The 14,674-nt window shown below is 39.9% G+C and overlaps 4 protein-coding genes across 7 annotated transcripts in view; 1 reads left to right on the forward strand and 3 right to left on the reverse strand.

Annotated features, from left to right (window-relative positions):
* Flo2 (flotillin-2) overlaps nt 1–14,674 on the forward strand; it is a 151,034-nt gene that overhangs the window by 112,590 nt on the left and 23,770 nt on the right. The gene's annotated exons all lie outside the window — the stretch shown is intronic.
* LOC116429405 (glucose dehydrogenase [FAD, quinone]-like) lies at nt 121–4,056 on the reverse strand. Of its 2 annotated transcripts, none has more exons than XM_031982343.2 (6): nt 4,020–4,056; nt 3,530–3,945; nt 2,706–3,141; nt 1,967–2,357; nt 1,548–1,830; nt 121–1,265 (listed from the first exon to the last, which is right to left on the reverse strand). In XM_031982343.2, exons 2-6 carry the CDS (start codon nt 3,920–3,922, stop codon nt 882–884), a joined length of 1,887 nt encoding a protein of 628 aa, XP_031838203.2. In that variant the 5' UTR covers nt 3,923–3,945; nt 4,020–4,056; the 3' UTR covers nt 121–881. The 2 variants fall into 2 exon arrangements, with proteins under 2 accessions (XP_031838203.2, XP_031838202.2); XM_031982342.2 differs by having other exon boundaries at nt 149–1,265; nt 3,530–3,948.
* LOC116429404 (glucose dehydrogenase [FAD, quinone]-like) lies at nt 4,465–8,485 on the reverse strand. The gene is made up of 6 exons (XM_031982341.2): nt 8,317–8,485; nt 7,655–8,070; nt 6,966–7,401; nt 6,214–6,610; nt 5,793–6,075; nt 4,465–5,162 (listed from the first exon to the last, which is right to left on the reverse strand). The coding sequence occupies exons 2-6, from the start codon at nt 8,045–8,047 to the stop codon at nt 4,785–4,787; spliced, it is 1,887 nt and encodes a 628-aa protein (XP_031838201.1). The 5' UTR covers nt 8,048–8,070; nt 8,317–8,485; the 3' UTR covers nt 4,465–4,784.
* Nucleotides 8,842–14,558, reverse strand: LOC116429403 (glucose dehydrogenase [FAD, quinone]-like). Of its 2 annotated transcripts, none has more exons than XM_031982339.2 (6): nt 14,446–14,516; nt 13,448–13,895; nt 12,368–12,803; nt 11,490–11,886; nt 10,482–10,764; nt 8,842–10,071 (listed from the first exon to the last, which is right to left on the reverse strand). In XM_031982339.2, exons 2-6 carry the CDS (start codon nt 13,853–13,855, stop codon nt 9,703–9,705), a joined length of 1,893 nt encoding a protein of 630 aa, XP_031838199.2. In that variant the 5' UTR covers nt 13,856–13,895; nt 14,446–14,516; the 3' UTR covers nt 8,842–9,702. The 2 variants fall into 2 exon arrangements, with proteins under 2 accessions (XP_031838199.2, XP_031838198.2); XM_031982338.2 differs by having other exon boundaries at nt 8,848–10,071; nt 13,448–13,879; nt 14,446–14,558.

Raw genomic sequence — 14,674 nt, forward strand, 5'->3', positions numbered from 1 at the left:
ATATACGAAAAACTGTCACAGCGACGACTGTGTTGGAATTTTAAATAAACACAGGTGTCCAGCTTGTAACAAATATTGTCACAGTTCTTTTTCAGTACAAATTGTTTTTTAGTATTATAATATCTTTGTTGTTTATTTATTTATAATGTGTATGAAATACTACTCGTCTATTGTCAATCTTTAACCATTAGAGCAAACGTAGACGGAAAATAAGCATGACATTTCTCTCCTTTTCTACTACATTATTAACGACGAAGTAGTTTTATCTGGCACGGTTGTGAAAAAAACCATAGAGGAAGTGATTAATTTGGAATTATTAGTATGTCAAAGGATTCAACATTTTTACAAGAATATCGTCACGAATAACGTCACGGTCTCTTTTAATAGAAATTTCAAACATATACGCCATTCTGTAAAGAACATCAAGGAGAGAAGAATCTCAGTTACCCTAAACCTTAAGTCTACACTTTTGCATCCTCCACTCTTCAAACCATTCAACTCAATTATCTTCTGTAAGGAGTACTATAGTGTGCTTAGAGAGCACGACTAAATAATATTAATAATAATTAACTTAATAATTAACTGAATTAAGACGTAGTGGTACTGTTTATTATATTTTGTCACACAAAAGAATTCAGTGACTGTTACATCAAAATTACGCCAATTCAGACGTCTCGAGATCACTCAAATACATTGATCATAAAATCTCGTAGTTGTTACACAATATACGCTAATGACATTGTGTTTACATATACGAACAATATATAATCAGGTGCGATTAAAAGCTAAGGTGCATGTTTACATTAACTTCCCTTAAACAATAGTAGTTACCCATACCTATCGCAATACAATCTTCTGGCTCCATTTTGTTCAAAAATAAATCAAGCACTACATCTATGTTTTCTTCCACGGTCTTCTTTGATCAGATCCGAACCTTTCTCAGCTATCATGACAGTCGGCGCGTTCGTGTTTCCGTTGGTGATATACGGCATAATCGATGCATCGATAACCCGTAATCCTTGAACTCCTCGCACCCTCAGTCTGTCGTCCACGACAGCCATTGGGTCGCTCGATGGACCCATCTTGCAAGTCCCGCACAAGTGGTAGATCGTCATCGAGTACTGTTGGGCGAAACACTTAAAATAATCGTCCGACAGGAATTCGTGCGAAGCGCATGCTGAGATGTGGTTTGGATTCGGTCGAGCGTTCAATTTCTTCATTGTTGGGGTCTCGCTGAGTTGACGAATAATCTGTGCACCTTGCGCCTGTGTAATTAGTAATTCATCGATATCGACATATTTAATAACCAATGTTACATGGAGGAATCTGTTCTATAATCCAACAACGAGCAATATTGATGAGGAAAATGTAACCGAAAAGTTGGAATGTATGAAGTTAATTCAAAAGATTGAGTACTCTGCTCTTAAGGAGATTCGAATAAAATTTGAGCAAATTTGAGTTTGTAAGGCAGAAACCATGCGACCATAGTAATTGGAAAGATAGAACATTGAACACAGCAACGTTATTAATTAAAAAGATATCCTTACAATGACATCGAGATCGTGCGGGTCACTGAAATAGTTGGGAACGATGATGGGATGCACGCGTTGATCCTTCGAGCGTAATCTAACGTATCCTCTGCTTCTTGGTCGCATCAGGAGGGGAAGAATCGAGTACGCCGGTTGGTACTCAACATTCCTGATAAGGTCATTCCGAAAATCTTCTCTCAGATTGACAGCCTCATCCACAATTCGGCCAGTGTACGAATTGTCAGGAAATGTTGTTGTCATAAGTTCTATGTCTGGCCAGTTCGCCGATTCATTTGCGTACCTGAAATGAGAGTCCTATTCATTAAATTAGTTACAGCTTTTGACGCCTACTTTGATGCATTAATTTTCTCGCGCTAACAAAGTGGTACACAATAGTTCCTGTGAGAAGCAAGGGACTCCCGTGACAAAGTACTCACTTAGTATTAACAAACATGATATTATCGGACATAGCTGTGTACAGGGTGCCATTCTCGTGGAAAACAAAGTCGTCGATCATTGCCTCGGGAATAGGACTTTCGAAAGCAGCAAAGGGCAAATCGCTCGTATAATTCTTTGGTGGATCTACTAAGTAGAACAAACCGCCGATCGCTACGTGGTCCTGAAGATTTTCACCCACGCCCGGTGAATCGTGTACCACGGAGATATTCAATTCTTCTAGGTGCTTCCTGGGACCAATACCAGACAGCGTCAACAACTGCGGCGATCCTACAGCACCGGCAGACAAAACGATCTCGTGATGCACCGATACAGTGTGTACGGTATCTCCTACTCGGAACTGAACCGCGTGCGCTTTCTTCGTGTCTCCATCTACAAGACGAAAACAAATTCTACACTCAATTACGATTGCAGGAACTGTATCATTAGAAATTCGAGCATCCACCATTGAAACCTCTACGATCAAAAATCTTCTGTAATTCCTTAATTATCTTTCAGCCTCCTCTGCAATTCGATGTGTCAAAGTTTTTACTATTGATTGAAAGTAACTGTTCCAAGTGAACAATTAAGAAATTAAACACTTTAATATCACTTTCCGCTATGAAATTATAATTGTAAATAATCGATTGTACGGAAAACAGTTGATATTCTTCAGTAACTGGCGAAATATAGCGGTTTCGTGGAACAAAAATAAAGACGGGAACTGTCACCTGCACTTACCTTTGCGTATCAGAATCTTCTCCACGGTCGAATTCAGGCTGACGTGCAGATTCGGCCTTTTCGAGGCCGACCGAACGAAAGCCTTCGCCGTACTGCAACGCAGTCCGTCTCTAAGTGTACCTTGCGAATAGGAGGTTCCAGTTTGTCGGGCACCATTATAATCCGTCAGTTTGTACCCCAGTTCTGGCCCCGCTCTCAGCAGATAATCTGCCACAGGAGCATGGTATCTGAAGTGTTCAACAGTTAGGTGTCCACCAGTGGCATGATACGGTGAATCCTCGTACTCTTTGATCCTCGTGTCCTCCGACTTTTTAAAGTAAGGTAACACACTCTCGTAATCCCAACCTGCATTACCTAAACTTGCCCAGCGGTCGTAGTCATTCTTATTTCCACGAACGTAAAGCATTACGTTCGTCACGCTGCTTCCCCCAAGATCCTGGAACATTTCAATGAAGATTTGAAGAATACTTTGCCAGACGTTAGGTACAATATCGTATTCCTTATTAATGCTACAGGGAATCGTGGGATGGACGTTTAATCGCTAAACAGACTGAGACATCTAATTAAGTAATTTGGAGTTAGTGATCGTTTGAGAAGATTCTATGCAAAATAGGTAAGATAATCACGATTATGTTCGTAATTGAAATACTTAGGAAGCTTGCTTCGTCTTGCTATGATTAATACTTCCACATTTGATTCGTTAGAATACTTTGCTTTCTCTTGTTTAATGAGAAACTATTTTCTATGTGACCAAGTTTGCCATTGATTGGGTGATATAGTAAATTTTCTAAGTATTGTAATGAAATATTAAATATAACTTATACCCTGCCACGTGGAAAGTTGCACTGATGGTTGTTCATGGCTAGACAATATCTGTCGGACGGCTCGGTTTTATAGTTCCAAATTAGGTCTGGTCTAGCTGCAAGATTTGGCCACAACCTAGGTACGTCGTTTAGTAATGTCTCATCCTGGCCAGCTTCTAGTAGAAGCAACGTCCAGTTAGAATTTTCCGATAAACGATTAGCAACAACCGAGCCAGCTGACCCACCACCGATTACTATATAATCGTAATGAGACTGTAATTCGGACACAGGTATCGATTTCACCCTGTGCTCGGAGTCGACGATATCCGGTCTGTACAATTCGATTAGCGTATTCAAGAGAGTCAAAGTACTGATGTTCGATGCCATAGTTGGCGATGGTGTAGTTGTTTCCATTTTCGTCTATGGTTGCCAAGTCTCTGCTAACAGTCAAAATATATTAGTCACGTTTGATGAAAAAAAAAAGTCAAAAATGTGTCTGGATGACCATTACCTTTAATGCTGCAATTTCTCTGACACTGCAGGTAACTCTCCCGAGTAAAATGGGTTAGCCATTTTATATCTCGTTACTGTATGCAAATACAAGTGTCAACTATGTATCATATTTCATAGCGAAACTTATTACCGCGGAAGTTGATAGAATTCAGGTACATTGTAAATGATAATTGTGGAAAAAACGTCATAGCAACGGTTGCGTGCGAATTTTAAATAAAACACAGTTGTGCAATTTATCAGAAACAATGTTGCAGTTCATTGTCAATAGGAAATCGCACATGGAGCAGTTGAGTCCACGCCAGTTTGCTTCGTGCTTTTCCATCGCGTTTTCTCATTTCTTACCGCGTTCTGTTCTTACTCTATTATTTTGTTCTTAGTGTGATTTCCTTGTCCGTTATCGTTAGTGTGGTAGTTAAGGGTTACAATAATTAACTAAATTAACATGTGGTGGTACTGTTTATTATATTTTGTCACACAAAAGAGTTCAGTAACTGTTACATCAAAATCGTGCCAATCAAAATGTCTTATGATCACTGAAATACATCGATCGCATGATCTCGTAAGTGTAATACAAATACGCTATTGACGTTGTGTTTATTTACATATACGAACAATATATAATCAGGTGCAGTTGAAGGCTAAGGTTCATGTTTTCATTAAGTTCCCTTAAACAATAATAGTTGCCCATATAATACAATTATATATAATACCCCTTTCACAATACAATCTTCTGACGCCATTTTGCTCAAAAATAAATCGGACACTACGATTTGTGTTTTCCTCCTCGGTCTTGTTTAATCAGATCCGAACCCTTCTCACCTATCATGACAGTCGGCGAGTTCGTGTTTCCGTTGGTGATATACGGCATAATCGATGCATCGATGACCCGTAATCCTTGAACTCCTCTCACCCTTAGTCTGTCGTCCACGACAGCCATTGGGTCGCTCGCTGGACCCATCTTGCACGTCCCGCACAAGTGGTAGATCGTCATCGAGTACTGTTGGGCGAGACACTTAAAATAATCGTCCGATAGGAACAGGTGCGAAGCGCATGCCGAGATGTGGTTTGGATTCGGTCGAGCGTTCAGTTTCCTCATTGTTGGGCTCTTGCTAAATTGACGAATGATCTGCGCTGCTTGAGCCTGTGTTAATTAGAAAGTCATCGATGTTAATATATTTAATATCTAATTTTACATGGAGAAACGTGTTCTATAATCTAACAAGGAGCAATGCTGATGAAACGAATGTAATCGCAATGTTAGAATGTATGAAGTTAGCTCAGCAGGAGATTCGAATTAAATTTGAACAAATTTGAATTTGTAAAGAAGTAACCATGCGAACATAGTAATTGGAAAGATAGAATATAGAACGCAGTTGTATAATCTGTTCGAAATCTGTTCTATAATCCAACAAGAAGCAATACTGATGAAAAAAATGTAACAGAAAAGATAGAATGTATGAAGTTAGTTTAGAAGATTGACTAGTCAATCCTTAACCCCTTTTCCTACACGCTGTCTACCGATCGCGCGAGCCATGGTAAACGAGAAGGTCGGAATTCAAGGTATTTACCACAAGTCGGACTCGTAGTTTTCGCCTATGGCACAAATTCCTTACCACGAGTCTCACTCGTGGTTACAGGCCAAGGGGTAAAGGAGATTCGAATGAAATTTGAACAAATTTGAATTTGGAAAGAAGAAACCATGCGAAGATAGTAATTGGAAACATAGAACATAGAACACAGTTGCGAGATCAATTAAAAAGGGTATCCTTACAATGACATCGAGATCGTGCGGGTGACTGAAGTAGTTGGGAACGATGATCGGATGCACGCGTTGATCCTTCGAGCGTAATTTAATGTATCCACTGCTTTTTGGTCGCAACAGGAGAGGAAGAATCGCGTACGACGGTTTGTCCTCGACATTCTTGATAAGATCATTGTAGAAATCGTCTCTCAGATTGACACCCTTAGCTAGAGTTCGACCACCGTACGTGTTGTCAGCCTGAGTCGATACCATGAATTCTATGTCTGGCCAGTCTATCGATTTATTTGCGTACCTGAAGTATGAGCCTTATTCATTGAATTAATTACAACTTTTGGCGCCTACTCTGATTCATTAATGTCTCCTCGTGTTAACACAACGAAACACAATGATCCCTGCGAGGCGCAAGCGATTCACGTGGGAAAGTACTCACTTGGTATTAACAAACATTATATTTTCACACAACAGTTGTGTGTAGAAGGGGCCTTCGTGGCGGAAAATAAAGTCATCGACCATTGCCCTAGTGTACGGTGCATCCCCAACAGAAGCGAAAGGCCAGACGCCCATGTAATCCTTCGGTGGATCTATTAAGTAGAATAAACCGCCGATCGATACGTGGTCCTGAAGGTTTTGACCCACGCCCGGTGCATTGTGTACCACGGGGATATCCAATTCTTCTAGGTGCTTCTTGGGACCAATACCAGACACCATCAACAACTGCGGCGATCCTATCGGACCGGCAGACAAAACGATCTCGTGATGCACCGATACAGTGTGAACGGTACCTCCCACTCGAAATTGAACCGCGTGCGCTTTCTTCGTTTTCCCCTCTACAAGACGAAAAGAAATGATTTTCATTTAATCAAACATACAATCGTTCTTGCAGGAATTGTATCGTAAATTCGAAGGAATCTTTTGTAATTCAAGCGTCTTCCTCTGCAGTTCAATGTATCAGAGTCTTTAAAAATGAGTCAAATTGACTGTTCCAAATGAAACAATGTACACTTTCCCGATTCAGCGTCGCAAGTTCAGAAATTAAACACTTTAATATCAATTTTCAGTATGGAATTGTAGTTTTAAAGAATGAAGTGTACAAGAAAACAAACGACCTTCTTAAGTAATTTGTAAAACGTTACTTATTCATAGAACACCAGTAAAAAAATGGAAACTGCCATTCGCACTTACCCTCGCGTATCAGAATCTTCTCGACAGTCGAATTCAGGCTGACGTGTAGATTCGGTCTTTTCGAGGCCGATCGAATGTAGGCCTTCGCGGAACTGCAACGCAGTCCATCCCTAACTGCAGCTTGCAAAATGCTGGTTCCCGTTTGTCGTTCACCATTGTAATCCGTCAGATTGTACCCTAACTCTACTCCTGCCCTTAGCAAATAATCTGCTATGGGAGTACGGAACCTCACGTGATCAATGGTTTGGTAGCCTCCGGTGGAGTGATACGGCGAATCCGCGAGATCCTTGATCCTCATGTCCTCGGCCTTTCTAAAGTAAGGTAACACACCCTCGTAATCCCAACCCTTATTACCTAAACTTCCCCAGCGGTCGTAGTCGTTCTTATTTCCGCGAACGTGCGCCATCGCGTTCGACACGCTGCCTCCCCCGAGAACCTGGAACATTTCAATCGGAATTTGGAGAATGCGTTCTCAAACGTTAATATTGTATTCTTTATTAATGCTACAGGGAATCGTAGAATGATACCTTAATCGCTAAACAGACTGGAACTTCTAATTAAGTAATTTACAGTGAGTGACAATTTGGAAAGATTCTATGCAAAATAAATAATGTGACCAAGTTTGCCATTGATTGGGTGATATAGTAAATTTTCTAAGGATTTTAATGAAATATTAAATATAATTATACCCTGCCACGTGGAAAGCTGCACTGATGGTTGTTCATGGCTAGACAATATCTGTCGGACGGCTCGGTTGTATAGTTCCAAATTAGGTCTGGTCTACCTAGAAGGTCTGGCCACAATATAGGTACGTCGGATAGGGGTAGCTCATCGTGGCCAGCTTCCAGCAGAAGCACAGTCCAGTTAGAATTTTCCGATAAACGATTAGCAACAACCGAGCCAGCTGTCCCGCCGCCGACTACTATGTAATCGTAATGGGTTCGTAATTCGGTCAGAGGTACCGATTTCACCCTGTGCTCGGTGTCTATGATGTCCGGTCTATACATTTGGATTAGCACATTCAGGAGGGCCAAAGTTGCCGCGTTCGGGGACGTTGTTGGTGCTGGTGTAGATATATCCATTTCCCTTTATGGTTGTCAAATCTCTATCGACAGTGAAAACTTATTAGTTACGTGTGGTGGAAATTCTGGCTGGTAACATGGATAATTAAGCGTCGAACGAAAATCTCATTCCTCCACGATTTCTCCGCGATTTTTAATTTTCATTGCAAACCGATATGGAGATTTGACGAAACTGTCATTTGTATTGTATGTTAAGTTAAGGACTGCAATAAGAATCTCGGGATTTATTCCGATTTTTAAGAAACACGTGAAACAAAAGTCTCGTTTACCTTAAAACTCAATGCTGCTACTTCCCTGACGATGGAAACAACTTTTGGAAGTACGTAAAGATGGGTAGCTGTTATATATGCGTCGATGTTGGCACGTTGTTATTATTGACACGAGTCGTCTAACAAGGAGCACAGACGAAACAGAACGCGATAGAGTGACATGTAACGATAGAGACCGAACATTGGCGTCGGTTTTCCTTCCGGTGGCTGAAAATGTTCGCGAAATCCCAGGGACACGGAGGCCCGACTATGTTTCTTGGAATTCTCTTTTGCGTGTGCATAGTACGACGTAGAAAAGACTGCTTATCCTAAAAGCTAAAAAGTCAGGGAAACGAGAAAGACTAGGACATCGAATGCGACGAAGTCAGGTGTGATTATAGAAAATACAGTCCTTACATCTCATAGAGATAGGGAATAAAGTTGGCGACGCCATGAATTTTATTTTCTGTAGTCGAAAGGACTATACTTTTCTATAATCAGATATAACTATAAAATAAAATCTTCACATCTGACAGAGATAGGGAATGAAGCTTGCAATACCGCATATTGCCTTTAAATTGTAATAGTTCGCATTTGTCCGCTCATCATTTTGTTAAGTTTTTCATTTGTTTTTACCAGTGCCATCCGTATTCTACAATTTAAATTATCCGATAAATGTTTTTATGACGTTTACATTGACAAGTTTACATTTTTGAATTATTCACAGCTTAAACCATTGAATCTAATTATCTGCTTAGCACGTGTGCTAGTAATAAACAATTCTTCCCGTGGCTCCAGTGTTATACTGTAACACGGTAGAAAACAAGTTTATTACAGATATTTCCCATATTTTTCTTTATAAATGGAAGTCTATAGCATGCTGTGCAAAAATATAGAAATTAAAGTGTAAGGATACAGTGAGATTATTATTACTACACAGTTTACGTTGAGTATCTTAATCTAAAAAGAAAGCTGTTTAAAAACAGAAGGGTAATGAACAACTATACATTATAACCGTTATAACAGTTAACTTGAATTTTCGGAAAATTGGATTTAAGTCACTTTCAAAATAACCGGTTCCCATGAATCATGTGTATTCATATATGAATATCGATTAAAAACAAGTTTTCCCACTCACGAGCTGTCTCTACATCCTGTCCAGCATTGTCACGAAAAGACGGATGTAAATTGTTAGTAAAGTAAATAGTAAATAATCTACACTAACACTAACAGTTTCATGGTATCGTTTCGTAATATTGTTTGTCGCATTTCATCGCTTCGATTGTTTTATTTCGATGTTTTATGTGTCGATACATTACACAAGGTTTAATACTGAAGTGAAAATTTTATAAGTTTTCTGCGTCGAATCAGGTGATGACTGTAAGGCCTCAGAGAGTTAATCGATGATTATTCTGTTGCCTGGTCTTGCTTAATCATGTCCGCAGCCTTCTCAGCTATCATGATAACCGGCGCGTTCGTGTTTCCGGAAATGATTTCCGGCATAATCGACGCATCGACGACTCGTAATCCCTGAACTCCTCTCGCCCTTAGTCTCTCGTCCACGACAGCCATTGGGTCGCTCGCTGGACCCATTTTGCAGGTGCCGCACTGATGGTAAATCGTCATCGTGTAGAATTTTGCGAAACATTTCCAATAATCGTGCGACGGGAACTCGAACGAGGAACATTCCGGAATATGGTTCGGATTCGGTCGAGCGTTCAGGCTCTTCATTGTTGGCGTCTCGCTCAGTTTGTGAATGAACTTCGCTCCTTCCGCCTGTGTTGATTAGAAATTTATCGATAATATGTAATAGAAGTATTCAATGTACAAATTATCAAATTATCAGATTATCAGATTATCAGATTATCGAATTATCGAATCATCGAATCATCGAATCATCGAATCATCGAATCATCGAATCACCGAATCATCGAATCATCGAATCATCGAATCACCGAATCATCGAATTTGTTGGTTGGTTCAGCAGAGCCAGTTGTAAATTGAAAAAAAGAATATTTCTCAGATTGATTAATATCATACAAAGTATAAGATTACTTATATAGACTTAATAGAAGCATCTATTACTATTACTTAACAGAAATATGAAATTGCATCGTTTTACTGTACGAAATCTGGTGGTGCGAGAGTCAGCTCTCGAGTGCAAAGGGTTAACGAATGTCTTTTACCAGAACGTTGAGGTCGTGTGGATCTGCAAAGTAATTTGGCACAATGATCGGATGCACGTGCGGGTCCTTCGAGCGCAGTTTAATGTACCCTCTGCTCCGAGGTCTGAGCAAAAGCGGAATGGCGCCATACGCTGGCTGGTACAACAGATTCTCGTACATGCGCCCGTAGAAATCGTCTTTCACGTTGCAGTCCCTTTTCATAAAAAGACCGCCGTCCGTGCTGTCGGTGATCGTTGTCAGGAACAGCTGTATATCAGGATAATCCGCAGTCTGATTCGCGTACCTGAAATCAGATTTATTGCTCGAGTTAATAATAAGTTCGAGCATCGATCAAAACGCGAGAAAGGACCTGATTGCTCAACGATACGAAAATACGTTGGAAATCGCAAGGTCGCGTGTTTTTTAACACGTTCGCTGAATAAATAATTAGATGATACTGTTAAAAATTCTCGCGTCGAATGATCAATCATTCTTCCTATTTACGTTCGCTGCGAAAGGATAAGCAACGTGTAAAACTCAAGATTCAAAGTCTACGCGTTAATTGCTAACTTCATTGTTCTCCTATCTACCCGAAACACTTTAGAAACTTCACAATAATCGATAATTTAAACAATTCACCTGCGCTAGAGGTCTTAATAAATATCAGAAAATATTTCTCATTAACCCTAATCGGAGCACGATGTGACTTTCAGTGACATTTGAACCTTTTACTGAAATTTTATGAGTATTTCTTATTGCATTTCCAACAGTTAAATTAGGGTTAAAACATGAAACTTTAATAAACAAAGAGCAATACTAAACTTGTTCTATTACTAAACCAGTAACGGCAAAAGATTCATTAACGACCAAAGTCTAAACTAAAATTCTAATCTCTTAATTTCCATGTAACTTTTTACTCGAACTACAACACATAAATTCCTATCGATAGTTTCAATGTTAAAGATGTTTCTATTACAAATTTTCATCGGCTATCGGCGAGTACGATAAAGTAGCCACGCAAACGCTCACTTGGTATTGACGAAGGCCATTCCTTCGCAGACCGGCAACGAGTACATGGGCCCGGTGCGATTCACGGCGAATTCCTTGATCACGTCAGGAGTGACGGAGTCCGGCAAATTGAACGAGAACGGCCTGTCGCCTGTGTAATCCTTCGGCGTGTCTATTAAGTAGAGCAAACCACCGATCGCTACGTGATCCTGGAGATTCCCGCCCACGCCGGGTGCATCGTGCACCAATGGTATCCCCATTTCTTCCAAATGGTCCCTCGGACCAATACCAGACAGCATCAACAATTGCGGGGATTGTATCGCTCCGGCTGCTAAAATCACCTCGCGATTCACTTTGACCTTGTGACGTGCCGTTCCTACGCGAAACTGAACACCGTACGCGGTCTTCGAGTGCTCATCTGTGAACCAGAATTTTTTATTCTTACTCAAACGATCCATTTGTAACGTACTTTTTACCGTTGACGCTAGATTTACGGAACGAGTCAGACTCATTGAATTTTATAAGCATTATTAGGTAAATGTTTGGGTCGACTTTTATTAACGCAGTTGTCAAATGTGTATCCTAATAGTCTACCCTTAAACCTAATTTCTAGGATCATAATGGATAACAATTTTCTAACAATAGAACAAACTGTAGTGTCAAATCTAGTGTTAACCAATTAAATAGTGACACCAGTAATCAACTTCAGTAGTCGACCATTTTTCAAAGAAACGCAAGAAATAAGGCTTTTAAAAGTAATCATTTGAAATTGCGTGAAACAATTGGAAATTTTCAGGTGAAATTAACTCGAAACGTAAGAGTCGTCTAACGGAACTTATAAATTCGACGTTTCTTCTGAAAAAAGTACTAAATAAACGAAAAGAGCAACGTGCACTTGCCTTCGCGTATCAGAATCTTCTCCGCGGTGGAAAGCAAGCTGATGTGCAGGTTCTTTCTCTTGGAAGCTGTTCGAAGGAAAGCTTTGGCGGCGCTGCATCGTAATCCGTTTCTCAATGTACCATGGGAATAAGTGAATCCAGTTTGAGTTGGCCCGTTGACGTCCACTATGTCGTACCCCATATCGGTGCCTGCTCTCACCAAATGATTAATTACGGGCGTGCGATACTTAAAATACTCTACGGTGAGATATCCGCCGGTATGATGGTACGGAGAATTCTTGTACTTCTTGATTCTCATGTCGAGTGACTTTTTGAAATACGGTAGGACACTCCGGTAATCCCATCCTGGATTACCTAAGGTTGCCCAGTTGTCGTAGTCTTTCTTATTCCCGCGGACGTACAGCATCGCGTTCAGCACGCTGCTCCCTCCTAGCACCTTCAACATTTCGATGGAAGTTTCGAGAAAATCCGATTGTTCCAAGGATTTGAAGAAATCAATTTTGGAAGGAATTGTTGGGAATGTTAAGTGTAATATTACTCGTTTTGGCGAGGGAATTAATACTGTACTTTAAAAATACTACAACTAGTAATAACTTGCAATAATACTGCAACTGGTAATAACTTGTAATAATACTGCAACTAGTGATAACTTGCAATAATACTGCAACTAGTGATAACTTGTAATAATACTGCAACTAGTGATAACTTGTAACAATACTACAAGTGATCAATTTTAATAACGCTACTAATCAAGACTAATCTATCGCAACGATAGATAGTCAAAGCTCTGAAACTGAGTAACTTGCATGACTCAATTAAAATTCCTTGAGAATTATCTTAATTGTTCAGTGTCAAGCTCGGAAACTCTGACAGTAGTAGATTTGAACCTGTCTAGGCAAAATAAATGACACATTTTTTATTCTATTCTAACCAATGGCCTCAAGAAACCTTCCTCTTAAGAAAGTATCTTTCCAAAATTATATATTTTTCCAAGATTACATATTTTTCACCACTATTAAATTCGACGCAACGATACAAATGAAAAACCGTTTCCAAAAAGAAATTCAGATTTTCTCGTACCTTGCCGCGTGGCCAATTACACTGGTGCCCCTTCATCGCTCGGCAATAATCGTCGGACGGTTCAGTTTTGAATTGCCAGTCGAGCGGGGTCAGCTGAAAGACCGGAAAGGTCAACGGTACGTCAGTTATGTCCGGTTCATTCGGGCCAGCTTCCACCAGGAGCACCGACCAGTTGCCATTTTCCGATAGCCGATTCGCGAGCACGGAGCCAGCCGATCCACCCCCGATTATCACGAAATCGTAATTATTCCGCAAATTAACCAACGATACTGGTTTCATTCTGGATTCACGATCAACGACGTCAGGCCTGTATCTTCCGATCAGCAAGTTTAGCAGAACCAGGAAACCTAATTCGGGTCCGTAAGTGGACGCTATTCGGAACGCGGTGATTCTGCCAACGGTCGCCATTTTTGTCCGATGATCACCGCATCACTGTTGACGATCGGAACTTTTCAATCGAATATATTGAAATTTTGTTCATTACAATGAAATAGTTACACTTTGCACTCGACAGTTTTCACTTGAAATATTCTATACTTTCTAATTAGATGTAGACAAGATTCTTTAAAATGAATTTAACCAGAAATCATACGTAAATTAGATAACAAAGCTATTTTCTTTCAGTATACAAAGGCTAATGGTAAATACTAAGGTTTATCATTTTTCTGTACCAAATCATCTGGCGATTGGGGTCGCCTCTCGAGTGCAAAGGGTTAATACGATTGATATGTACTCCCTATAAAAATGGTAACAATAGATTATTCTCGGGTTTCTTAGATATTGCTTATAGAATTCAATTGAAACTGTTTATTTTCGAATCGTTTCGAATATTCAGCGGTTTTAAAGTGTCAATAATTGGAAACGAGAAAACTGAAACCAATTATTTTCAATGGTACGGTAGTTCTAGTGTTAATTGGCATTGAAGAATGTAAAAGATATGATGGTATGGCTTTGATTATACGATTTTACGAAGATTAAATTTTTATTGTAACATTTACCTGAAGTATATCGATGACACCTCAAAGAACACGTCACTCATGCGTATCGTTTTTTTTTTCACACTGACGCGTCGAGGAAAACTGACCGAAGAAAGGTGTCGATGTTACATTACTTATTTCTGTGTCAGCTGTTTTAGTATGTTTATGTGCCCGAATGCATCTTTCGCAGTCATCATTGACATTGCGGAATATTTGTTGTAATAAATGTGTATAATCTACAATTTACAGT

This window comes from Nomia melanderi, chromosome 3 (assembly GCF_051020985.1).
Source record: "Nomia melanderi isolate GNS246 chromosome 3, iyNomMela1, whole genome shotgun sequence".
In the NCBI taxonomy this organism is placed as follows: Eukaryota; Metazoa; Arthropoda; class Insecta; order Hymenoptera; family Halictidae; genus Nomia; species Nomia melanderi.